The sequence below is a fragment of the Mugil cephalus genome, chromosome 10, assembly GCF_022458985.1.
Source record: "Mugil cephalus isolate CIBA_MC_2020 chromosome 10, CIBA_Mcephalus_1.1, whole genome shotgun sequence".
Classification (NCBI taxonomy): Eukaryota; Metazoa; Chordata; class Actinopteri; order Mugiliformes; family Mugilidae; genus Mugil; species Mugil cephalus.
The window spans coordinates 482827-507375 of NC_061779.1; the positions used below are offsets into that span (position 1 = coordinate 482827).

The 24549-nt window shown below is 42.8% G+C and overlaps 4 protein-coding genes and 3 non-coding genes across 9 annotated transcripts; 5 read left to right on the top strand and 2 right to left on the bottom strand.

The window, feature by feature from the left end:
- Positions 1 to 34: 34 nt before the first annotated feature.
- sh3gl3b (SH3-domain GRB2-like 3b) lies at positions 35 to 8428 on the top strand. The gene is made up of 10 exons (XM_047597057.1): positions 35 to 848; positions 2791 to 2859; positions 2953 to 3025; positions 3322 to 3465; positions 3933 to 4066; positions 4335 to 4493; positions 4897 to 5000; positions 5103 to 5227; positions 5306 to 5356; positions 6360 to 8428. Exons 1-10 carry the CDS (start codon positions 804 to 806, stop codon positions 6569 to 6571), a joined length of 1116 nt encoding a protein of 371 aa, XP_047453013.1. The 5' UTR covers positions 35 to 803; the 3' UTR covers positions 6572 to 8428.
- A 1098-nt stretch (positions 8429 to 9526) lies between these two features.
- zgc:114188 (40S ribosomal protein S17-like) lies at positions 9527 to 13152 on the top strand. The gene is made up of 5 exons (XM_047597346.1): positions 9527 to 9675; positions 10511 to 10662; positions 10926 to 11031; positions 11979 to 12044; positions 13031 to 13152. The coding sequence occupies exons 1-5, from the start codon at positions 9673 to 9675 to the stop codon at positions 13106 to 13108; spliced, it is 405 nt and encodes a 134-aa protein (XP_047453302.1). The 5' UTR covers positions 9527 to 9672; the 3' UTR covers positions 13109 to 13152.
- Positions 10694 to 10822, top strand: LOC125015583. Its single transcript, XR_007113622.1, has one exon. It is a non-coding gene; the product is annotated as a small nucleolar RNA SNORA71 (small nucleolar RNA).
- On the top strand, positions 11605 to 11731 carry LOC125015581. The gene has a single exon (XR_007113620.1). It is a non-coding gene; the product is annotated as a small nucleolar RNA SNORA71 (small nucleolar RNA).
- Positions 12848 to 12974, top strand: LOC125015582. Its single transcript, XR_007113621.1, has one exon. It is a non-coding gene; the product is annotated as a small nucleolar RNA SNORA71 (small nucleolar RNA).
- Positions 13153 to 13901: 749 nt separating the features above from the next.
- cart2 (cocaine- and amphetamine-regulated transcript 2) lies at positions 13902 to 16012 on the bottom strand. Its single transcript, XM_047597347.1, has 3 exons — positions 15741 to 16012; positions 14877 to 14960; positions 13902 to 14112 (listed from the first exon to the last, which is right to left on the bottom strand). The coding sequence occupies exons 1-3, from the start codon at positions 15864 to 15866 to the stop codon at positions 14005 to 14007; spliced, it is 318 nt and encodes a 105-aa protein (XP_047453303.1). The 5' UTR covers positions 15867 to 16012; the 3' UTR covers positions 13902 to 14004.
- Positions 16013 to 22471: 6459 nt separating this feature from the next.
- On the bottom strand, positions 22472 to 24004 carry c10h15orf40 (chromosome 10 C15orf40 homolog). 3 transcript variants are annotated; one of them, XM_047596659.1, is made up of 4 exons: positions 23747 to 24004; positions 23397 to 23526; positions 23182 to 23309; positions 22472 to 22744 (listed from the first exon to the last, which is right to left on the bottom strand). In XM_047596659.1, exons 1-4 carry the CDS (start codon positions 23942 to 23944, stop codon positions 22655 to 22657), a joined length of 546 nt encoding a protein of 181 aa, XP_047452615.1. In that variant the 5' UTR covers positions 23945 to 24004; the 3' UTR covers positions 22472 to 22654. The 3 variants fall into 3 exon arrangements, with proteins under 3 accessions (XP_047452615.1, XP_047452614.1, XP_047452613.1); XM_047596658.1 differs by having other exon boundaries at positions 23744 to 24004; XM_047596657.1 differs by having other exon boundaries at positions 23738 to 24004.
- Between the last annotated feature and the right edge of the window lie 545 nt (positions 24005 to 24549).

The window sequence follows — 24549 nt, forward strand, 5'->3', positions numbered from 1 at the left end:
ACCCTACAACCGTACATCACCCTGCGTGATTTATTATTTACTGTTTTTTTCTCTTAATCCAGAATATATTTTATATCTGTTTTATGTTGCTCTTGACTTCTTATGTGTGTGTGAGAAGCATTTTAAGATTTTTTTTCTTTTGCTTTGTGCAGTGAACATTTAGGGAAACTGACAATAAATAAATCTTTAATCCTGATTTTACTCCATGTTCACTGGTAAAATCATTTATCCCACATTTCTACAACACGTGAAGGCAACAGGCTACAGATCAAAGGAGTCTCTGTGATTAAGTCTTTAATAATCAACTAATTAAACCACTCATATTGGCCACGTAATGATAATAACTAATAATTATGGTAAAATAAATAAAAGGATGAATCGATAATAGAAAATCTGTTTCAGGACAACTTTTAAAATCTTACACGTTTCAGTAGTTTTTACTGTTAACAACAGTAATAGTTTATATGCTACTAAATAATTAAATATATATGTATAATATAAATAATATTAATTAATTTTATCACCACCACTCTGTACAAACAGGATCTCTTTATATTTCTATTTTATTTCTTGTATCTCGTCTAATTCTGCGCTACAGCGACAATTTGGGATAAATGAACAATGTCTGTTGTGTTCCGGCCCTGGTCCCGGTCCTGGTTCTGGTCGTGGTCCTGGTCCCGGTCCCGGTCCTGGTTCTGGTCGTGGTGTCTCGGGGGCGGCTCGTTGCAGGGACTCTCCGGGACACGGAGCACCTCTGGCGGATGGAGGCTGCTCGGTAACCGGCGGCGGAGCGGTGGCTGCAGATGTCCGTGTCCGGGATGAAGAAGCAGCTGCATAAAGCCAGCCAGGTAAGAGGGATGGACGGATGGAGGGAGGGATGGATGGAGGGGTGGATGGATGGATGGAGCTAATACCTGGATGTCCTCTGAGCTCTGACTGCGACACCAGGCCTGGCTGTCAGCACCGGTACCGACCCCCGGTACCGACCCCCGGTACCGACCCCCGGTAACCGGAGCCGTGTGCTGAGGTCTGAGGTCTGAGCTGTGGATGCGTTCACTGCTGCAGTTAAAAAAACTTTCACCTTCATTCTGTCAGTGATGCTGTGAAAGTTTAAATGCAGCCTGGTCATTAATCAGAGGCTGCTTTAAAAGCACCGGCCACTTCATTAGGAACCAGTGAAACCAGTTTCAGGAGCTTCAGTATCTGGTTCTTCCTGTTCCTCAGAGTCTAAAGAGCTGCTCTGTTTCCAGATGATGTGTTTCAGCAGCTCAGACTGAGCCGCCATGTTTCTACAGTAGCCCGGAGGGGACAAACCAAACAGGGACTCTAAACACCTTCATGTGTTTAGGTTGGACTCTGAGGCTGCAGAGGGAGCTGCAGTCTGTAGCCTCACCTCTAGGTGGCACTAAACCGCACACACTGGTTCTTTAAAGGAACCATTATTACAAAATACACAGTAGATACATTAAATATTTATTTACACACATGTTGATTTGTTGTTATTATATTATTATAATTTATAATTATTATTTTTATCTTATTTTATTTTGTCTTAATTATATCCAACCAGTGTGTAGAGTTTAATTCATCACCGTTATGTTTCCCCTTCCTTTAGCCAATTAAACTCTCCTTTAATTAGATGGTGTCTGCTGTAATTAGAGCAGGAGGAGGTTAGAGGAGGCAGATGGGTCTAAACCTGGGCCTCAGAGATGAGTGATGTCTCACTGGTTTTAATAAGTAGAAAAAAGGCATTTTTATTTATTTATTTACACACATAAAATTTAAAAAGAACAAAACGTACATGTATGTATGTATGCAGGTTAAACATAAGAGATTTAAATAAAATAAAATAAAACAAAATAAAATAAAATAAAATGACCTCACTGTGTCCCAACAATAGTTTGAGGTAAATGATCAATGTCAATATTTAGAGACAAAACAAATACCACACAATAACTAATGTAAAATAAAGAAATAAAAATAATAATAATATGGATAATGGTAATAAACGTAATGACAATATCATTGTTACTGTATAATTGTGCCAAATAAATAAATGGGAAATAACAGCGAACGTGAAGACAAAGAATCAGAACCAGTGAAACCGTTTTATTAAATTGTTCTATTCATTTCAAGTGTGTGACTTGAATTTGTGTGAAAATATTGTTAAACGTGGAGCTTTTGGATGAAGATGTTCATATCAGAGACAGTGGAGACTTTTATTTTGGAGAATAGTGTTGGTGTGTGTGTGAAGTAGAGTCGATGAATATCGTGTTAAAGACGCTCATCAGATAAAACGGCTCCAGGTCAAATCGTAGTAATTTAAGATTCACAGGTTTATCAGGTTTATTTAGTTTATTTAGTTTATCAGGTTTATTTAGTTTATTTAGTTGATTTGTTCCGTAGTCGAACAGTTACTGTTAGTTTGAGTCTAGTTCGGCTCCAAGAGACAGAAAACAACATGAATCCAGTTAAAGATTCATTTCCTGGATTCATGGACGTTAATGTTCACATGTTTGTTGATCCACGATAATCATGAAGTCTATTAGAGACCTGGTTTATTGGAGACCTGGTCCACGTAGAGACCTGGTCCATGCAGAGACCTGGTTTATCAGAGACCTGGTCCATGCAGAGACCTGGTTTATTAGAGACCTGGTCCACACAGAGACCTGGTTTATTGGAGACCTGGTTTATCAGAGACCTGGTCCACGCAGAGACCTGGTTTATCGGAGACCTGGTCCACGTAGAGACCTGGTCCGGTGTCAGACTGAGGACCGTCTTGTCTTCCAGATGCTGAACGAGAGGCTGATGGGAGCTGAAGGGACGAAGCTGGACGGAGACTTCCTGAAGATGGAGAAGGTAAAGACCGGATCCAGCAGGAGGCTCTGAGTAGACCTGGTCCAGTCAGACCTGGTCAGACCTGACCTCTTCCTCCTTCTCTGTGTCTGTCAGAGCGTCACCGTGATCCAGACTCTCCTGGACCAGCTGCTGACCAGAACCACAGAGTTCCTGCAGCCAAACCCAGGTACGGATCCAGTACTGGACCACGCTAGACCAGGTTCTGGTTCTGGTTTTAGGTTTAAAACAGACGTAGAAACGTCCTCCTTCAGTTTCATATGTATCCGAGTATCCGAGTATCTGAGCTAAAGCTAAAAAGCTAATGTTGTCAGTGTGTAGTTGTCGTTACTTCCTGGTTATTATTGTGTTGTGTTCCTGGTCTGGACCCTTCAGATCAAAGTGGTCTGAGTTGACCCCCCTGTCCTACGTGGAGGCCTTGTGTTCTTGGTCCAGGTCTTTCTTGTGCTCTTTGTGTTCCTCCAGCGTGCAGAGTTAAACTGAACATGATCAACACCGTGTCCAGGATCCGGGGCCAGACCAGGTCTACAGGGTACCCCCAGACCGAGGCCACGCTGGGGGACTGCATGCTCCGCTACGGCCGCCAGCTCGGACCGGGTTCTGAGTTCGGTACGAGACCATTGTTACATGTATGATGCTTTAATTTCGGGGGGGGGGGGGATTCATCAGCTGATCTAAAACCAACAGGAAGAAACTCACAGTTTATTAAAGTTTATCAGAAAAATAGAAATAAAAGTCAAACGTTAATTTAACTTATTTTTAACTGACGTCCTGCTGTTCTCTGTTTTACTTCCCCTGGTTCCTCCTCCCCTTTCCTGGTTCCTCCCCTGGTTCCTGGTTCCTCCCCTGGTTCCTCCTCTGGTTCCTCCCCTGGTTCCTCCCCTGGTTCCTGGTTCCTCCCCTGGTTCCTCCTCTGATTCCTCCTGTGGTTCCTCCTCTGGTTCCTCCTGTGGTTCCTCCCCTGGTTCCTGGATCCTCCTGTGGTTCCTGGTTCCTCCCCTGGTTCCTGGTTCCTCCCCTGGTTCCTGGTTCCTCCCCTGGTTCCTGGTTCCTCCCCTGGTTCCTCCTCCGTCCAGGCGGGGCTCTGTCCAGTGCGGGTGAGGTTCTACAGCAGGTTGCTCAGGCCAGAGATGTTCTGGATGTGAAGATCCAGCGCTCCTTCATCGACCCCCTGCAGGAGCTCCAGGAGACGGAGCTGAAGGAGATCAAGGTGAGGAGGAGGAGGGGGAGGAGGAGGAGGGGAAGGAGGGGGAGGAGGAACTACACAAAAAAATCATGTTCTCCAGAGGTTCTGTGTTCAGGTAGTCCAGACTAGACCAGACTAGACCAGACTAGACCAGACCCAGTGTTTAAACTCTGCAGGACCAGTAACAAATAACATTAGCATGCTAGCATGCTAGCACGCTAGCACGCTACAGTGTGCTGCTGATGGAGGTTTAACCTGGAGGAACAGCTGATGTGTCTGGTGGTTTCCTCAGCTCCAGCTGAAGAAGGTCAACGGCCGCCGGCTGGACTTCGACTACAAGCGCAGACGAAGAGGGAAGACGAGGGGGGACGACGTCCAACTGGCCTGGGACAAGTTCCTGAGCTCCAAGGAGCTGGCGGAGAGGAGCATGTTCATCCTGCTGCAGAACGACGTGAGTTTAACCCTCAGGGTCCGGGTCAGGGTCTAGAAACTAATCAGGGTCTAGACTCCAGATATCCCCCCTCTGTCTCCATGAGTCGTCCTCTAATGTCCATAGTTGTGTCTCTGCTGCAGGTCAGAGGATCATTTCCTCTTTCTACTGGAGAATAAACTCTAGAGTCTGTTGATCCAAGGACCTGTCAGAATTTAAACCAGCTCCACCTTTACACATGATCAGGTTCATCTCAGGACTAGGTTTATCTCTGGACCAGGTTCATCTCAGGACCAGATTCATCTCAGGACCAGGTTTATCTCTGGACTAGATTTATGTCAGGACCAGGTTCATCTCAGGACCAGGTTTATGTCAGGACCAGGTTTATGTCTGGACACGGGTTAAGATCAGTTTCCTCCTCCAGGTGGATCAGCTGAGTCCTCTGGCAGCTCTGGTCTCCGCTCTGCTCGATTTCCATCACAGCGCCCACCGCATCCTGCTGGGTCTCCATGGCGACCTGCAGGCCAGGTGAGCCCGGTTCGTCTCCTCTACCACCACAGAAGAAGAAGAGGAGACGTCCAGAGACGTCCTGGTCACCCTGAGCCGTTTGTCTTTGTCTGGTGTTGACAGGTTGACGTCTGCCAGTAACAAACCAGAGAGACGCTTCAGGCCTAAGAGGATCCGGGTGAGGAGCGACCACAGCGCCACCGCTGGGTTCTACTACCAGCCGTCCATCACACCTGCAGCTCCCTCAGGTGACTCTCAGACCTCAGTGGAAATGTGACTTTTCTTTCTGTCTAAAGTTGAATGAATGAAACGTGATCTGTGTTCAGGGGTCACGGAGGCACCGTCCAGACCCGGCAGCCCCCCCATCTCCTGCTACGGTGAGAACACACATCCAGCTCATTTAACACATCAGCCCTAAATCCACATGAATGAGTGTCTCATATCTGGTTCCTGGTTCCTGGGTCCTGGTCTCATATCTGGTTCTGGTCTCATATCTGGTTCCTGATTCCTGGTTCCTGGTCTCATATCTGGATCCTGGTCTCATATCTAGTTCCTAGTCTCATATCTGGTTCCTGGTCTCATATCTGGTTCCTGGTCTCATATCTGGTTCCTGTTCTCATATCTGGTTCTGGTCTCATATCTGGTTCCTGGTCTCATATCTGGTTCCTGGTCTCATGTCTGGTTCTGGTCTTATATCTGGTTCCTGGTTCCTGGTTCCTGGTCTCATATCTGGTTCTGGTCTCATATCTGGTTCCTGATTCCTGGTTCCTGGTCTCATATCTGGTTCTGGTCTCATATCTGGTTCCTGATTCCTGGTTCCTGGTCTCATATCTGGTTCCTGGTCTCATGTCTGGTTCTGGTCTCATATCTGGTTCCTGGTTCCTGGTTCCTGGTTCCTGGTCTCATATCTGGTTCTGGTCTCATATCTGGTTCTGGTCTCATATCTGGTTCCTGATTCCTGGTTCCTGGTCTCATATCTGGATCCTGGTCTCATGTCTGGTTCCTGGTCTCATATCTGGTTCTGGTCTCATATCTGGTTCCTGGTCTCATATCTGGTTCTGGTCTCATATCTGGATCCTGGTCTCATATCTAGTTCCTAGTCTCATATCTGGATCCTGGTCTCATATCTAGTTCCTAGTCTCATATCTGGTTCTGGTCTCATATCTGGTTCCTGGTCCTTAAACTAATGTAAACATGTATTTGTCACATTAGAACATTAGAAACATTAGGACACTTGTTCTTCTTCATGGTTCCTAATAAACCAGTTCAGAGGGGGGACCTTGTAGACCACATTAGACCCTGATCAGACCTGAGGATGTTTCCTGGATCTTCTCTGAAGGGTGAATAAACCTACAGGTGATTCTCTCTGTGGTTCTGCAGCGGACAGTCAGCTGGTCCTGGACCAGCCGTGCTGCAGGGCTGTCTACTCCTTCCTCCCGAACCACCAGGGGGAGCTGGGCTTCAGCGAGGGCAACGTCATCGTCCTCACCGGCCGGGTCGACGCCAACTGGTTTGAGGGGGCTCTGGAGGGCCGGGCCGGGCTCTTCCCCGTCAGCTACGTGGACGTGTTGGTGCCTCTGCCTCTAGTCTGACACCAGATCTGGACTCGGTTCTGGATCACATGCAGGTTTTCAGCTTCTAGTTTGCACTTTATCACAGGTGACTCAGCCATAGCCTGGAGGCCTCCTCTCCACTTACAGACGCTGCAGGTAGGAGGAGGTCCGGTCCGGGTCTGAACCCGGATCTGGTCTCAGTCCACATGTGGAGCTGGTCTGGGACCCATGTGACCTCATTCCTTTGGTTAGTGTGAACACACAGCGAGTCCTGCGTCGATTTGATTTAGTTCTAAGAGCAGAACCCCAGACCAGATGACTCCAGAACATTAAACATTAAAAACTAAGAACAGTCCCGGCTCAAAGCACAAAGAGGGTCAGAGTCCGGTTCACTGGGAGACGCCGTGTAAAGGAGACGGAAACAGACACAGAGGTTCAGTCTAAACCAGAATAAACCAACCGGCTCCAGGTCAGACCCAGAAAACGTCCAGCGCAGCTCCACTCACTGCGAGTCATTCATTCTTTATTAAGTCTTTATTAAGTCTTTATTAATTCTTTATTAATTCTTTATTCATTCTTTATTAAGTCTTTATAAATTCTTTATAAATTCTTTATTAAGTCTTTATTAATTCTTTATTAAGTCTTTATTAAGTCTTTATTAAGTCTTTATTAATGTGGTGGCGGGAGACTAGAAACCAGAGAAACGCTGCTGCTCTGGATCTGGATGGAGCGTCTGTGGTTTGGAACCTGCTCTGGATCCGAGGGTTTAAAAGTCTGTGTTTTTATTACAGACTTTATCAAAGACGTTTTAGAGACGTGATGGTTTCAGGGGTTAAAGACCTGAGACTCTCTGGTGATTCAAGTTTGGTTTTAGACTCTGAAAAAATAATAATAATAATAATAATGAGACTTGATTTAATTTGGTTCTTTAATCTGTGAAACCAGGAAGAGAATTAAAGGAGAAACCAGTTGTTATTACACAGGAAAAGGCTCCAGCTCAGTAATAAGTTCTATTGTTCTGTTTCTATCAATTAAATCAACTTCACAGAATCAGTTAAGAACTTCTAACTTCTTTTAATGAGTTCCTGGTTTTCAACCTACAGGTTTAAGTCTGTTCAATGGAAGCGATATGTCAGCGTGTTAATTTAAGTTTTCTGATGAACTGGTAGAAATATTAATGCTCGAAATAATCTGATAATAAGGGACGAATAATTATCACATAAGATCCTTTAACATAGGTCAAAAGATAGATAGATAGATAGATAGATAGATAGATAGATAGATAGATAGATAGATAGATAGATAGATAGATAGATAGATAGATAGATAGATAGATAGATAGATAGATAGATAGATAGATAGTCAGTTATAAGTTAAACCTAAAATTTATTACAGTGTAGAATCATAGAAAACCAGAAGAAGTTTTATTTAGTGCTGAACATCGTGATGTATGACCTGGACCAGAGAGACCTGGTCTAGACCTGGTCTCGTGAGACCTGGTCTAGTGAGACCTGGTCTACACGTGGTCTAGAGAGACCTGGTCTAGACCTGTACCAGAGAGACCTGGTCTCGTGAGACCTGGTCTAGTGTTCACCTCAGGAGAACCAAGAAGACTGAGATTAACTTCAGACGATCTCAACCTTAAAATCTAGTAACACTTGTTTGTTGTTTCTGGTTGTAAAAACAAACTTGAAATACTAGAACGTGCCAGAATAATGAACTATGCTAACTATGCTAAGTGCGCTAACTATGCTAAGTGCGCTAACTATGCTAAGTGCGCTAACTATGCTAAGTGCGCTCCCTTTAACCCTGTTAGACTCTCAGCTCTGCACATGTCGACACTTTGAAGCTGTAACTTTGTTGTGTTGCTGAGAACCAGTAAATCTTCTCATCTCATTCTGTCTGTGTTTCTCTGCTTTCAGCTTCAAAAGAACAAATGATAATAATAAATAATCTAAGTGATCTGCCAGTAGAACAAGACAATACGTTGTTATCTCTAACTAATCCATGGCTCCTCTAAGAAGAGACACGTTTCTCCAAACTAGAGGTTCAGACTAAAAATGAGGAGATTTGTGTCAGTTTGGTCGGTGGCACTGGTTGAGACGTTCCAGTCACTAATGACAATAAATCTGTTTTTCATTCTGCAAATAATATATTCTAACTTTTACAATCATGTTAGTTCTCATTTGACATGTTGACAGAACTAAGAACCAGAAGTTATAAAAGTTTATTAGGATCAAAACACTTAAAGACTCGAATGCTCTGTAACACAAACACTGACCAGTGAGAAGATAAAACATTTAATTAAAGATATTTAATCTGAGTTTAGTCCCGTCCTGTCTGGAGCTCCTTCTGTTCTTTGGTTTCAAACAGATTCAGAACTTATTCATCTTGGTTCATGGATCAAAAACGTGAATCTGCAATGGACAGAGAGAGGTCACAGGTCACAGGTCACAGGTCACAGGTCACAGGTCGGACGTGGAGGACGTCCCTGAGATGCTGAACTCTCAGCAGAGCAGAAACATATTCTAACAGGACACTGCAGAGACCCTGTCCCAGCTGTCATTGGTTGGGAGGCAGGGTCCACCCTGGACAAGGTCTCCAGTCTATCTCAGGACATAAAAACAACGTACAAACTGAAAACAAATTAATAAATCCATGTAAAAAGATAAAAACTAATTTACATCTTAAAATCAATAAATATATGTTGAGAAATGTTTGTCTATTTTTTCTTAAAAGTCTTTGTTACAGTTTAGTTAAATAAACAAAATAGTAAATATTTTTCTAATAATAAAATAAAACATAAATAAAGTCTTGTATAGTAAAATAAAAATAGCATAAGCATGAAATGTTCACAATTAGCATGTGAATGAGCAAATATACAAGAAATAGAGATAGAAGAATATATATTAGAAGGTGCAGTAATGTCCATTAACATGAATAACATGGAGTTATTCCTAACACTTTATGTAAATAAAATAGTGGGTGTCCATGTTGTTGTAGTTCCAACCAGTCTGTAGTTCATCGTCTCTGTTGTAGTTCCATCCTCCACCTGAGGGGTGGCGCTGTCTCAACTTCCGCCTGAGCGTTTAAACTTCCACCGGAAGTGTCCTCGTCCTCTTCTACCAGGCCGATCCAACATGGTGGGTAACATTCATTTATCTACATGAGAAATCTGAAGTAATCCCGTCGCCATGACTGTTTTTGTGTCTCTTTGAGCTCCTCCGCGGAGACCGGACTCTTAACTTTAACGGATGAACGAAGTATTGATGATAAATGACACGAACGGAGCCTTTTATTCCCACTTTAATGTCGGAGCGCTGCTGCTAACTGAAGCGGCGTTTTTTTAGAATGAGCTGCGGCGCCTGTTCAGGTTTTTATCGGTTCATTTGATCGACAGGAGCCAACATATCATTGTTGGTGTTTGCGTTTACATTCGGACTTTTAATATTAGCTGTGAATGATGAAAATTTGACGGCGTTCGCTAGCTTTGGATGCTAAACCTGGTTAGCTTCGGTGCTGTGTGCAGGGAGTGGGGGGGCGGCTCACGTTATCGTTTTCTGCTCTAAAAGGCTCAAAAACGGACAAATGTAAAGGTGCATGTAGTAAACTTTTCTATCTGCGTGGAGATAAATCGGTCGAGACGAAGTTGAGATCTGGTTTTTAATTCAACCATGAGGCCCGTGACCAGCGAACCCTCATTTACACCTAGACCTGGTTTCATTTTCAACACTTGCTGCTAATAAACACAAAAATGTGAAATTAGAGACTGATAACGCTGTTCTAAAGACGTTATTTACGTTGTATGCTCGCTAACATGTGCTCTGGATTTAGTTTGATCAGCTGTTTCGTAGTTGTAATGATTAACATCAGTTGATGCAGGATGGAGCCGTCGCTCTTCTCTCAGATTAGTTTCCTCCTAAAAAGCCGTCTCCTCGTTCACTGGTTCAGTTTTTCATCTCTAATCTGTGTCTCCAGGGACGAGTCAGGACCAAGACGGTGAAAAAGGCCGCCAGGGTCATCATCGAGAAATACTACACCCGGCTGGGCAACGACTTCCACACCAACAAGCGGGTGTGTGAGGAGATCGCCATCATCCCCAGCAAGAAGCTCCGCAACAAGATCGCTGGGTGAGTCCGCACGCGAGGCGTTCAGGCGCCGCCCTGTGTCGAAAGTGTGGCCGCGGCTTCCTCGTAGCCGGGTCATTTAAACTGCAGGGACATGAACCTGGGAGCCTTTCCCGTGTTTGAAGGACTCGCTGTTCCTCTCAGACCCTGGTCCTCTCAGACACTCAGGCTACGGGTCAATGTGCAGACGCCCCGTTGGTTCTGAAGCCCAACGTTTCATTTCAGTTCTTCATGAAGACGATCTTGTTGTTGATGACCTCCTGCAGGTATGTGACGCATCTGATGAAGAGGATCCAGAGGGGTCCAGTCAGAGGAATCTCCATCAAACTGCAGGAGGAGGAGAGGGAGAGGAGGGACAACTACGTACCAGAGGTCAGTGAACGCATCGGCCACAGGTGGAGGTGTGGGTGGAGTCTGGAGGTCGGCTCAGGGTGAAGCTTCGCTCTGAATCAGATCAGACTCTAATCAGATCAGGATCAGATGGAATATGAAGGAACATGGTGAAAATAAAAAGGTGTAATAGAGGAATAAACACAGCACAAGATGAACTTAAGACATCGTATATTTATCCCACGTATGGGAAATCCCCTCGTACAAGTGCCACAGGGAGAAATGTATGTACAAAAAAACAAGATGCAGGAATATAACAGCTCTGGGACGGTCGGTGTGTGAAGTGTGGACGGGGAAGTTCAAAAAGCATTGAAGTGCACAATCAGCAGATTATTGTGCAGAAAGAACAACCTGTAAAAAGTCTGTGAGTCATTGAGTCTGAGCTGAAGGTGTTGGGACAAAGTTTTTCCTTCTTGCAGCATCAAGTAAAGACAAACTCTTCAGGAGAATTGATCCTAATAAAAAAAGCTATTAAAGCGTCTTAGTTCTGATGTTGGACGGTTTAATCTGAGGCTGAATTGTCTGTGTTCGTGTGAACGTCGGCCTCGTGTCGTGTCCTGTATCGAAAGTGATCGTGGGGTGTGTGTCTCCAGGTCATTGATAGTACAGGGACATTAAGCCGAGAGCTTTTCCCGTGTTTGAAGGATTTCCTGTTCCTCTCGAACCCTGATGCTCTCAGACACTCGATGGAGACGAGAGGACGTTTGGTTCTTTCACAAAGACGACAATTAAAGTGAATTATTGAAATAAATGATGTGGAGCTTCGTAAGAACTCACATTAGTTCATCATTAAATCAAAGACCAGGTTCATCTTTTATGGTGAAGCTCTGTCTTCATGCAGCTGACGTGACGCTGCCGGGGTTAAAGGTCGCGCTACAGGTGTGTGTGTGTAGGATTAAAGATGGCTGACGCTGTGTTTACCTGTGCAGGTGTCTGCTCTGGACCAGGAGCTGATCGAAGTTGATCCCGACACCAAGGAGATGCTGAAGCTGCTGGTGAGTCTCTAATTCTTTAATGTCTGTGTCAGAGCAGTGGATGTTAGCGCCGTTAGCTTCACTAGCTCTGGATCAGGCCTCTAACCAGGTTTTAATGCCTCACACGTCCTGTAGAGTCACATGACCCAACACTCGGGTCTACGGATATATGGGACTAGAACCCACAGCCTTCAGGCTATGATGCTAACTGCTGCTAACCGTTGCTAACAGCCACTTGGAGAAGAACATTGGTGGAAATGTTCCTGGTTTAGTTTTAGATTCGATATGAGCAGAAACATGTTAGATAATAATAACATTTATTTAACCAGATTAGGCTCATTTAGATACATGAAGTATAAAAATCATTTAAAACGAGATAAACTCGGGTGCAGTTAGAGGACGTGGTCAGATTAAAGTAGTTCTGCAGGTTTGTGTCTCCTCATGTTCTATAGATTTAACAGATTTAACGCTGACGCGCTCAGATTCTAGCAGAAAACGTGATGAACAACTTAGAACAAGTGTCCTGAGACTTTAGGACTTAAAGCTCCGCGATGGATTAAATCACATGAGATGATTCATTCATTCATTCATTCATTCATTCATTCATTCATGTAGACCAGATACTGAACTACAGAGGAGAGGATTCGTCCTGATGCCTTTACAGGATCAACCTGTGTATTTTAATAATGAACTGACTCAGGAACCGTGTGGAGTCACATTCAGTCTGGATTCATTTACATCACATACGTGTACATGTGTTGGTGAATCTCTTGAACCTTGAGACGTTTTCCTTTGTTGGACGTTGTTTCCTGTCTTTCCCTCCACCCTGTATCGAAAGTGATCATGGCGTCGCTGTGGCCAGGTCATTGATAGTACAGGAACACGAACGCTGAGACTTTTCCCGTGTCTGAAGGACTGTGGCTTCCTCTCAGACCCTGAAGCTCTCAGACAGATTTGACCCTGTAACCTGAAGCAGCTCTAACTCTTTGGTCTGTGTCGTCCTCCAGGACTTCGGCTCCTTGTCCAACCTGCAGGTGACCCAGCCCACGGTCGGCATGAACTTCAAGCAGCCTCGAGGAGTCTAGACGTCTGTAAAGTATCTTCCTAATAAAAGAAAAAACCAAACCCACCCTCTGCTGTGCAGGACTGTTGATTTGTCCCTTTTAGATGTTGAAACCCTCTAGTGTTAAATTATCTTTTTACTCTTGGAATAAATGTCGATGGAAGACGAGGTCGACTGTTGAAATAAAGGAGGAGAAAAACAACCGCTCTGACTGGACCCGTATGTTAATAAAAAAGGAACCACAGATGTTTCCTCTTGACATTTAAAGTGTGTTTCTAAAGCTGGTTTTGAAGCAGCTGTACCACAGATTTAAAACGTCACAAAAACATTTTAAACTTAAAACCTTGTGATTTATATCCACAACCAGAAAACCCTTCTACCCACAATCCTCTGCTCCGCTCTGCCGTGCTGAGGAGAAGCTGCTGGAGCTAACAGTTAGCCTCGGCTAATTGCTTTAATTCCTGGTCCCTGGGTCAAACCACGTGATTCTCCATCAAATGTGAACCACACACTGACTTCATCCTCATGTGGCCCTTTGCCTCCATCTAGTGGTCAGATAGTGGTACTACAGGAAATACAGTGCAGCCCTCTAGTAGTGACAGTTAGCTTAGCATTGATATGTATGGAACCAGTTTGAATTTAAAGATGTGGAGGAACATTTGATCCAGATGGAGAGTGGGCCTGGTTCTATTTCACTAGAACCTTTGGAGAACGTGAGCTCTGTGGTTCTAGAAACTCTGGGTCCAGGTCTGGTCCAGGGATGAGTTCAGGACGATATCGTTACTTTTGTATCGGAACACGAATGGACCAGAACGTTGATTGACGTAAAGATTTATTCCACACTAGAAGCTACAGAGTTTGACATGTAAATATATTCGTATATATCTGGTGAATGTACAGGTTAAAGTCTCGTGCGGCTCATAAGCACTTGAGCAGGAAGAAGTTGCAGAAAGCTCCTCTGGGACAGTCGCACATCTTCCCGATTCGAGATCCCTTCCTGACGGCGCAGTGTTCCCCGAGGTCGCACTGCAACACAACCACACAACAACAGCAACACAACATGAGAGAGGATCCGGACACGTCCCAGGAAACTATTCAGTGCTGAGAAACACGAGGCCGGGACCCGAGTCCCAAACACAGGATCCTGGTGTTTCCTAGGAGCTGAGTGTGATGGAGGTCAGACTCTGGGTCAGACTCTGGGTCAGTCAGACCAGACGTAAACAGGATCATCATGGATCAGATGGTTTGGTCTCTATTAAAATATAACTCACTAAATATTCAGACGTAACAGTGAACAATAAATGTGAATATTTAGTGTTTTGCTTCATCTTCTCTGAAAAAGTTTCATCATTTTAATCAAATCTTTCGTTAGTTTAAATAACTCAGTGAAAATAAAAACTCAGTTCATTTGATTATTATTAATCATAAAAATTCTAGAGCAGTAATTTATTCTATATTTTAATATTTAAAGCAGGAAGAGATTTAAAGGAGAAACCAGGGCTTAGTTTCCATCAGTCAATGATTTAAAGACGTTTCTTTTGGTCTAAACAGAAACACGACTCAGAATAACTCGGGTGGATTTTTAGACTTTCTGACCCTTTGGAGACCAGTGTCCATCCCGGAGGAGACGACGTCCTTTTATAAATAAAACTAATTAAAACGTTCAAACGTGAACTAAAGCTACACAGGCTGATCGCTGATGATCTGTGGACCCTCTGATTTATTCCATGTCCCTCTAGGGGCCGAGAGCCCCACGCTGGGAACCTCGGAGGCTCCTGGTGTTCACTCACAGACGGGACCTGTCCATACTTCTTCTCCCAGGGGTTGATCCTCTTGGTCTGCAGCTTCTCCAGGACCTCGTGCAAAGCGCCGAGCTGAGGACGGAGAGACACACGTGAAGCTGAATGTATCTGGACGGGATCTGATCCATGATCTTAGTTCATTATCAGTGAACACGCTTTTAAATCAGGGCAACAGAAGCTTTATCTGCTTCATATCAAACGGATCCATCAGCGTTTACACACGGACCTGTTTCATTTCATCACTGATCTCAAGCTTCTTTTATTCTTAGATTCATTTAAATGTCTCGTTTCATCTGATCTGTTCATCAGTGAATCGTTAAGAAACGAGTCACGTTCTAGTCTACGTTCTTTTATTTGTACACGTTTTAATTGGTTCTTTTCTAAACTTAAATGTCTGAAGAAGAAATAATTTACCATATTTAATAATGTTTATATATATTTAATTTACATAATGACCATGAAAATGAATAATGATATTATTATCATTATACAAACTGAAAACAGCTGAGAAATTATATCTAACAATAAATATATTAAAAAATAAAGTTAAAAGACTGAATACTCTTTATATATGTTTGTCCTGGATATTAAATAATTGGAATATTTCATTTATTCATGTGAGTAAGCTTTTAGTAAATGATCTGAAATATTATTATTTACAAAATGAACCGATTTCATTATTTTTACTTGAGTTTCTATAATAGAATTTTATAAAAATAAAACAAACTTAATATGAAAATGCTCCAGAATAAAAATATACATATATTCAACATATTTTTATTTCCACTACATGTATTTGTATATTATTATTAGTATTAGTAGTAGTATTATTATCATTTGAAGGACCCTCACCAGTCTGTTGGAGTTGTACGGAGACTCCTGGACGCCTCTCGCGTCCCTCGCGTCCCTCTCGGCTTCCGTCCTCCCCGGACACAGCGCGGACAGCAGCGCCGCGCACAGCACAGCTCGCGCCCACATGTTGACAAACAAGCAACAACAACAAAAAAAACGCGTTTAAAGTTCAAAGTTCACGGAGTCCGCGCGCCGCCTTCACCTTTCCACAGGTGTTGCACCTCATGCGCTGTTCGCTCGCTCCGCGCGAGCGGCATGTTTGGATGAGGAGACCCCGCCCCCTCTACCAGCCTCCTGACGTCACGCTGGTGTGACGTCAGGAGGCTGGTATGACGTAGAGCGGCTGGACGTTTAAATTAGTGTATTATTGACTACATTTAATTTAACTTTATTAGTTATTATATTTAACTAAACTTTATTGTCACATGTTCAACGAATGAAATGACGTTTGGAATCAAATGAGAAGCAAAAACATCAGCAAGTACAAACCTGACCAGGCTACGACTGCTACATATTCTAATTATTTATAATAATGATAATATTTCTGCATAAAAATGATTCAAAACATCCTGAAAGTGGACAAGGATCTAATGAGCATATGTTACACATGAGTTATAAACAGGGATGATAATAAGGAACGTGAATAACATGAATAACATGGAGTCATCGGTTCCAGTAAAGGAAGCTGTTGTAAAGTACGTAGAGTACGAGGAGCTGCTGTTAACTACACTTAGACTTTATTCATCCGCAGGGAAATGAGTCGCTCACAGCAGCTTAGTTACAGGTGAAATAAAATGAAAAAAGATTCAAATAAAAAGTCAAATATAGTAAAATAAGTGAGAAAAATGTACAGTATCAGCGTATGAACAAATGTGGAAAAAACTGAGACAGAAGAGAAGTTATTTAGTTATTTATCCCATTAGACGCATTAAAACGGATCCAGCTTCAGTCTCTGTGTCTCTGTGTCTCTGCGTCTCTGTGTCTCTGTGTCTCTGTCTCTGTGTCTCTGTCTCTGTGTCTCTGCGTCTCTGTGTCTCTGTCTCTGTGTCTCTGTGTCTCTGTGTCTCTCTGTCTCTGCGTCTCTCTGTCTCTCTGTCTCTGTGTCTCTGTATCTCTGTGTCTCTCTGTCTCTGTGTCTCTCTGTCTCTGTGTCTCTGCGTCTCTGTGTCTCTCTGTCTCTGTGTCTCTCTGTCTCTGCATCTCTCTGTCTCTCTGTCTCTGTGTCTCTGTATCTCTGTGTCTCTCTGTCTCTCTGTCTCTCTGTCTCTGCGTCTCTGCGTCTCTGTGTCTCTGCGTCTCTGTATCTCTGTGTCTCTGTGTCTCTGCGTCTCTCTGTCTCTGTGTCTCTGCGTCTCTGTATCTCTGTGTCTCTGCGTCTCTGTGTCTCTGTGTCTCTGCGTCTCTGTGTCTCTGTGTCTCTGTGTCTCTGCGTCTCTCTGTCTCTGTGTCTCTGCGTCTCTGTATCTCTGTGTCTCTCTGTCTCTGTGTCTCTGCGTCTCTGTGTCTCTGCGTCTCTGTCTCTATGTCTCTGCGTCTCTGTGTCTCTGCGTCTGTGTCTCTGCGTCTCTGCGTCTCTGTGTCTCTCTGTCTCTACGTCTCTTCGTCTCTGTGTCTCTGTGTCTCTGTGTCTCTGTGTCTCTCTGTCTTTGTGTCTCTGTCTCTTTGTCTGTCTTTGTCTGCGTTACTTTTTATTTGGCTGAACCACGTGGTCCAGTCCTTCCACACTGATTCTGCATCAAACTACATTTTCACTCATCTTTTGTATTTAACCGTTGGTAAAGGATTCATCAACACTACGATCGCTTCATATCTGCGGGGAAATGATTGTAAAACGTAAACTCAATGACAAATATTTACATTTAAAAGAAGGATTAAAGTCCGAATAGAAAACATAATGAAACATGTTAGTTTGATTGTCGTAACCATTGTGTCATCATGAAAGATGCCACATTTTATTTTATTTATTATTCTCATCCAGTTCCAACAAACTGTGACGAGTAGCAAACTTTAACCAAACAACTTCTGGAAACGTCTGCTTATTTATTCTGCGTGTGTATTTGTGTGTTTGTGTGTTTGTGTATTAGTGTATTCGTGTGTTTGTGTATTTGTGTATTTGTGTGTTTGTGTATTAGTGTATTCGTGTGTTTGTGTATTAGTGTATTTGTGTGTTTGTGTGTTTGTGTCTTGAACCTGATGAAACGTTTTCCTGCGTTGAATCCGTCAGATTAATAAAAGCTCATTAAGTGACTGGATCTTTTTAACACACATGACAAACAGGTGAACACACAGTTTTCTCGTGGCTTTAAGAGGATCTGACACATGTGTTTATGTCCCCGTTAGTTTGGAGGGATGAAAGTATTAATGTCAAATAAACCGTCAGACTCACAGCGACTTAAAAACCTCACGTGGAAAAACTGCTGCAGGTTGTTAAAGGACACAGCTGAGAACGTTCTTCACATGGGAAGAAGAACGCACAGTTTAACGACAACACGACAAAATATGTCTACACACAGTTCACTCTCTAAATCTAATCTAATCTAATCTAATCTAATCTAATCTAATCTAATCTAATCTAATCTAATCTAGCTCCAGTCCTTATCAGCTAGCTAAGACAACTAACGCACAGGCTAACGTTAGCCTCTCCCTGGAAACTGTGCCCCAGTTAGCTAGCATGACTCGATGCTAGCAGGTGTTTCATATCTCAGCGTCTGCAATTAAAATTCTATAATGAATTAGTTAATAATAATGTCTTAGAATGATCTGGATTTATTTACTTTCACAACAAATTGAAGCAGAAAGACAGAAAAATCTCAAAAGTATTTCAAAACATCAGTTGGCGGCCATCTTTAAATACAGTCTGAACGTGATGAGTTATGGAAAGTTAGAAGAACAAAGAACCAAATCAGCCTCGTTTTAGAGCTGTTGCTACGTGGATTCATGACGTGACCAATAACTCAGCTACACACTCGGCCTGTTTATTAGTTTGGATTATTTAGGGTTAGGAACATTTTACCCATGTCCTGATACCAGCCTACGATACGCTACGCTATGCTAGGATACTAAATGCTATGATATGCTATTATACACTATGATACGATACAATATGCTAAGATACAGTTCAATACAATTATAGACACACAACAGTGGATTGAGGTGCTTTCTTCTAGCTCCTGCAGAGTGGCCTTGTGCACAGCTGATTTGCCTCTCAGCTCTGAAAAACACTTCTGGACATTTTCATTTAGTGATGAAATCTCACCCCTGATGGAAGTAGAAACTTATTTGATGCATTTTTTTCTATGGAGGCACAAACCTCTGCTTTGATCCGGTTCACCTGTTTGCTTAAAGCAGAGTGCCGCCTTTTTAGAGGGTTCATCCACGATACTGTTTCTGGGGCGTCTGAGTCTGGTGTGCTCAAGGCTTCTGGGCCGGTCTCAGGTGACTCGTTCTTCTTACCTTTCGTCTTACTCACAGCCAAAACCGAGCAGAATATTATGCCCCCGTACTTACTGCTGCACGTGTGTTCTTCAAGAAGTGGGTAACGTTTGGTAATTATGGGTTTTCGTTCAGTCTTAAACAGATTTTTGTGTTTAGTCCATATTTATATACGGTCTATGGAGGAGACGTGTTTAGTCCATATTTATATACGGTCTATGGAGGAGACGTGTTTAGTCCATATTTATATACGGTCTATGGAGGAGACGTGTTTAGTCTATATTTATATACGGTCTATGGAGGAGACGTGTTTAGTCCATATTTATATACGGTCTATGGAGGAGACGTGTTTAGTCCATATTTATATACGGTCTATGGAGGAGACGTGTTTAGTCCATATTTATATACAGTCTATGGAGGAGACGTGTTTAGTCCATATTTATATAAGGTCTATGGAGGAGACGTGTTTAGTCCATATCGTGAGTCGTGAATGAGGCCGAGCTGAACAGAAACAACTCTGATAATCTGACTTTTAATCTCCTCAGGAAGCAGCTTCATTAAATCAGACCTGATAACTGATCTGAGTCCGTGAGCTCATCATAACCTCCACTATCTTTTAATTGCTGTGACTGTTCACACTTGTATGTGGAAGGTTGAACAGAAAAAACAAATGACCTACAAAGAGATGAAGAAAGAGGAGAACAGGTTTAAAATAATAATAATAATAATAATAATAAACCTACAGAGACAGAACCATGAATGCAGATCTCTCCCATATGTTTTAGTTCTGCCAAAAATTAAAAATGGAATAATGTCTGTATATCTGTGGGAAGGATTCTGGGAAACACAGTCCATAGGTATCTATGAAAGTTTACATGTGAAGGTTATATTTTATTTTATTTTTCTCAGTCATACATCTATACCTATCTGTTGTTTCTACTGTTGATCGCTTGTTAAAAAGCTAGAACTGAACCTCCAACTCTGAACCAATGGACGGACAGAGAGGAGATGAAATGACCTCTTCCATGTTTCCTATAGCAGAACATTAGAGGATGCGACACACCAACAGTTAAAGACACTTGTTTTCCCAAATCCCACAGAGACACGTGAAGGAACTGTTGAGCTCCACGTCCACACTGTGTCTGTATCTAGAGGACGACGTGTGTTTAATCTGCACAGAACCACTGCATGGATTTAAAAGGACGAGGCCTCTGCAGCCTGACAGCTCCTCACAGAAAGCTCCTGATCTGAGCTCTGAGGAGGAGACGCAGCATGAAACACCAGTGGACAGATCAGGAGGAGGAGGTTATGTAACTCTTTGGATATAAACCCATCAGAGTCTGCTGAGCAGAAACTTTCTTTGGTCTGAGGAGGAGGAGGAAGAGGAGGAGGAGGAGGAGGCTGATCTGCTCCATGTGTTCGTTATCCTCCACTTTCATGTCAGAGCTTTGAAGCTTTGACTCATTAACACTGACGTTAATTAACACATCAACTCATCATCAGCTCATTATTCTTCTTCTATCAGTTCAACGTCTCATTAATCGTCTCTACAGCAACATTTAAAACTCCTGAAAACATTCAACCCTGGAGCTGTTATAGAGGACAGAAGAAGACTGTCTGAGTTTGGTGGAGTTTTCCAAAATGTTCTAATGTCCCAGAGTTAAATCCAGATGAATGAATGTCTCATATCTGGTTCCTGGTCTCATATCTGGTTCTTGGTCTCATATCTGGTTCCTGGTCTCATATCTGGTTCCTGGTCTCATGTCTGGTTCCTGGTCTCATATCTGGTTCTGGTTTCATGTCTGGTTCCTGGTCTCATATCTGGTTCCTGGTCTCATATGTAGTTCTGGTCTCATGTCTGGTTCCTGGTCTCATATCTGGTTCCTGGTCTCATATGTAGTTCTGGTCTCATATCTGGTTCCTGGTTTCATATCTAGTTCTGGTCTCATATCTGGTTCTGGTCTCATATCTGGTTCCTGGTCTCATATCTGGTTCCTGGTCTCATGTCTGGTTCTGGTCTCATATCTGGTTCCTGGTCTCATATCTGGTTCCTGGTCCTTAAACTAATGTAAACATGTATTTGTCACATTAGAACATCATCAACATCATCACATTAGAAACATTAGGACACTTGTTCTTCTTCATGGTTCCTAATAAACCAGGTCAGAGGGGGGACCTTGTAGACCACATTAGACCCTGATCAGACCTGACAATGTTTCCTGGATCTTCTCTGATTGGCTCAATGAAAACCACATGAATATCTTGTTCATAAAGAAATGTCGTAGTTTTGTAATATACATGGTATCTGTATTAATAATATTTGTGTTAAAACTGGAATTATTATTCATATTTATACACATTTGATGATCATTTACATGGATGTGAAAAAAAAAAAAAACTATTGCCTTGATCTGACTTTACCTGGAGAACGTAACCGCACGTAAACGCGTTCTCCAGACAATGAGAACTTCTAATTCGGTTTTCTCCACCATGTAAACGCTTTAATCAGACGACAGCAGGATAACGTGTGTTCATGCTCCACAAGGCGCTGGCGTGTGACCCCGGAACAAAAACATCCAAGAAAGGTGGTCACAGAAGAAGAAGAAAAGAAACAGAGTCGGTAGAAGAACCACCTGAGGGATAGCGCCACCTATCTGCTCCAGAAGTAGCTCCACATCACATACGAGATTTAAAAATATACTGTTGTTTAAATGTCGGTCTGACACACAAACGACTCGTTTATTATATGACGTAATAAGTCAGCTGGAAAGGAGCCGTATTAACGTGGTATCAACCCACTGAAAAGACGCATATCGCCCCCTAGTGTGGAGGAGGAGAACATGATCCTGTTAGTTATTCGATTTTCTCTACTGCATGTGAACTGGAACAACGACGTAGTCAGAAAGTAGAATTTAGAGCAAAGCTCCATTAAACTGTGGATGGAAACACACTGAGTGTTGTTCTTCATCTGGCTCAGGAGAAGCTGCACAAAAAGGCCTTAAAAGGCATCATAAATAAAATCTTAATAAAAATGAAAAGAATGAAGAATGATGCATATTATGATGATTACCGCTGAGGATTCAGTCTTTAAGCTTGTCTCACTTGTGCATGATGAAAAACATGGCTCCTCTCATTAGATTTCTCATGGAACCTGGAAATTTCTGTACCAGCTTTGGTGAAAACTGTATAACTTCTATTTTGTTGTCAGCACATGAATAGCAGCAGACGCTCCCACGGCGCCACCTGCTGACACTCATCACTCCTTCATTTAATGCCTCGTCATGAATGATTAAAGGACATAAAGAGGTCTCCTTTATTTATTGGAGCTCAACGTTTCATTTAATCAGAGATAAAAACACCTCCTGCTCTCAGGGAGTCGGTTGGTGAGGAGTTTACTTCCTGCTCCTGCTTTGAGTCTTTAAGGAGGACCAGAGCTCCTCACATGTTTCTGTTAAAGTTTCTATGAGAGAACAGTTCCTCCGTCAGCCGGCAGCCTCCTGAAGCTTCCTCAGCACCTCCTCCACACTCAGAGAGGAGTCCACTCTGATGAGTTTGTCCCTGGACCTGGAGCCCTGAAGGAGACCAGAGATGAACCGAATTAAGAATAAACCAAATGAAACAGAAATGTTTTCTGTTGAATGTTGCAATACTAAAGAGGAGACACACGGCTACCGAGAGGACCAATCACAGCTCTGGATACATTAAACACTAACGAGGACCAATCACAGCTCTGGTTACATTTAAACACTAACAAGGACCAATCACAGCTCTGGTTACATTAATCACTAACGAGGACCAATCACAGCTCTGGTTACATTTAAACACTAACGAGGACCAATCACAGCTCTGGTTCCATTTAAACACTAACGAGGACCAATCACAGCTCTGGTTCCATTTAAACACTAACGAGGACCAATCACAGCTCTGGTTTCATTCCTGGGGAGGAGGACTTTGGCCTAAAGTGTGGGTTAGTTCCGTTTCCTGACATGATAAAACTAGTTCCAGGGACCTTGTCCAGAGAGACGTGGCTCTTCTTCAGGTCCAGGACCTCGGCCAGGTAGCGGATCAGTTCGGTGTTGGCTTCTCCGTCTGTAGGTGGCGCTGCGATGGCCACACCCACTGCCTCAGCTGAGACTTCTACAACAAGAGAAGAGCAGTTAGAGTCCAGGTCCGGTCGGACCCTGGTGTCCCGGGGTCCTAGGGTCCCCCCAGAGCTGAGCAGACCTGTGATGGCGCTGTGTTTGGAGCCCGGCTTAGCGTGGACCACCACCACCACTGCCCCGCTTCGGTCCAGACTCACTGGACCTGAGACCCTGGACTCAGCTACTGTCCCCCCAGCTGGCTGTCCTCTCATCTGGAGACATGGGACAGGACCGCACATCATTCATTCATTCATTCATTCATTAGAATAACTTCAATAATATTCCTAATGAAGTGGACAGTATCTTTATTAATTAAGGTCTTTATTATTTTATATCAGACATAATAAAAAGTAAATACTTTTCTCTGCCTCTGTGACCAGCTGAAATAATAATAATATTCTAAACTTTCTGACTCCTAATTACTTTGCCCACTTTGTCTTTTTTCGGCATCTCTCTGGTCCTGGTCCCGGAGCTAGTCCAGGTTCTGGAGGAGGGACCGGACAGAAGAGCCGCTCCGACCCGGAACAAGGACGGGAACCGGCGGCTGAGAACCGAAACGTTCAACGCTGTGACCCGAGTCCAATGAAAAGTAAGTAGAGACCTGAAAGACACAACTGACCAAGAAAACATGCCACAGCTACATGTTAGCACTGATACGCTAGCTGCAAGGGCTACTAACCGGAAGTAAACAATCCGACTTCCTGTTACGTACATACTCATATCCTGTCTTCTTCACAATAAAAGCTTTAGTAATGAATTGAGTTTATTGATCGTTTTTGTATATAATAATAATAATAATATAATATTATAATAATACTGTATAATAATATTGTATTATATTATTAATATAATATATATTCTTCTGTCTCTATATTGTGTATATTTGTTCATATGTTAATTCTGTAAAAATTTGTTTATACTATTGATTTTATTTCTATTTTATTTCCATTTTATTTTAATCTTATTTTATTTTACTTTACTTCTTTTTACTTTTTTATGTGTAACTACTGTGACCAGGTTCCTGTGGATAATTAAGTCTCATTGGTTCATAATAATGTTGATGAATGCACCATGAGGAGAACCCTGAACGCAACAAGAACAAATAATGAACATTTATCACATCATGAATGTTCTATTTATATCCAATAATAATGAATCTTTCTATTGTCCACGTTATTAATCAGGATAACGGTGGTATTATAGTTTTTTGTGTAGTTAACGCTGATGACCACAGG

Bases quoted from the DNA above. Each gene is read 5' to 3' on its own strand.
- cart2 (XM_047597347.1), bottom strand. From the start codon at position 15,866: ATGTGGGCGCGAGCTGTGCTGTGCGCGGCGCTGCTGTCCGCGCTGTGT. The intron at 14,961-15,740 runs GTGAGGGTCCTT...CTCCGTCCTCAG, and splicing joins CGTACAACTCCAACAGACTG to CTCGGCGCTTTGCACGAGGT. The intron at 14,113-14,876 runs GTGAGTGAACAC...GTTGTGTTGCAG, and splicing joins AGTATGGACAGGTCCCGTCT to TGCGACCTCGGGGAACACTG.
- sh3gl3b (XM_047597057.1), top strand. From the start codon at position 804: ATGTCCGTGTCCGGGATGAAGAAGCAGCTGCATAAAGCCAGCCAG. The intron at 4,494-4,896 runs GTGAGTTTAACC...TTCCTCCTCCAG, and splicing joins TCATCCTGCTGCAGAACGAC to GTGGATCAGCTGAGTCCTCT. The intron at 5,001-5,102 runs GTGAGCCCGGTT...TGGTGTTGACAG, and splicing joins CATGGCGACCTGCAGGCCAG to GTTGACGTCTGCCAGTAACA.
- c10h15orf40 (XM_047596657.1), bottom strand. From the start codon at position 23,944: ATGTTTTCTTGGTCAGTTGTGTCTTTCAGGTCTCTACTTACTTTTCAT. The intron at 23,527-23,737 runs GTAATTAGGAGT...CCATGTCTCCAG, and splicing joins AAAAAGACAAAGTGGGCAAA to ATGAGAGGACAGCCAGCTGG. The intron at 22,745-23,181 runs GTCCCTGGAACT...GGTCTCCTTCAG, and splicing joins GCCACGTCTCTCTGGACAAG to GGCTCCAGGTCCAGGGACAA.
- zgc:114188 (XM_047597346.1), top strand. The intron at 10,663-10,925 runs GTGAGTCCGCAC...GACCTCCTGCAG, and splicing joins CTCCGCAACAAGATCGCTGG to GTATGTGACGCATCTGATGA. The intron at 12,045-13,030 runs GTGAGTCTCTAA...GTCGTCCTCCAG, and splicing joins AGGAGATGCTGAAGCTGCTG to GACTTCGGCTCCTTGTCCAA.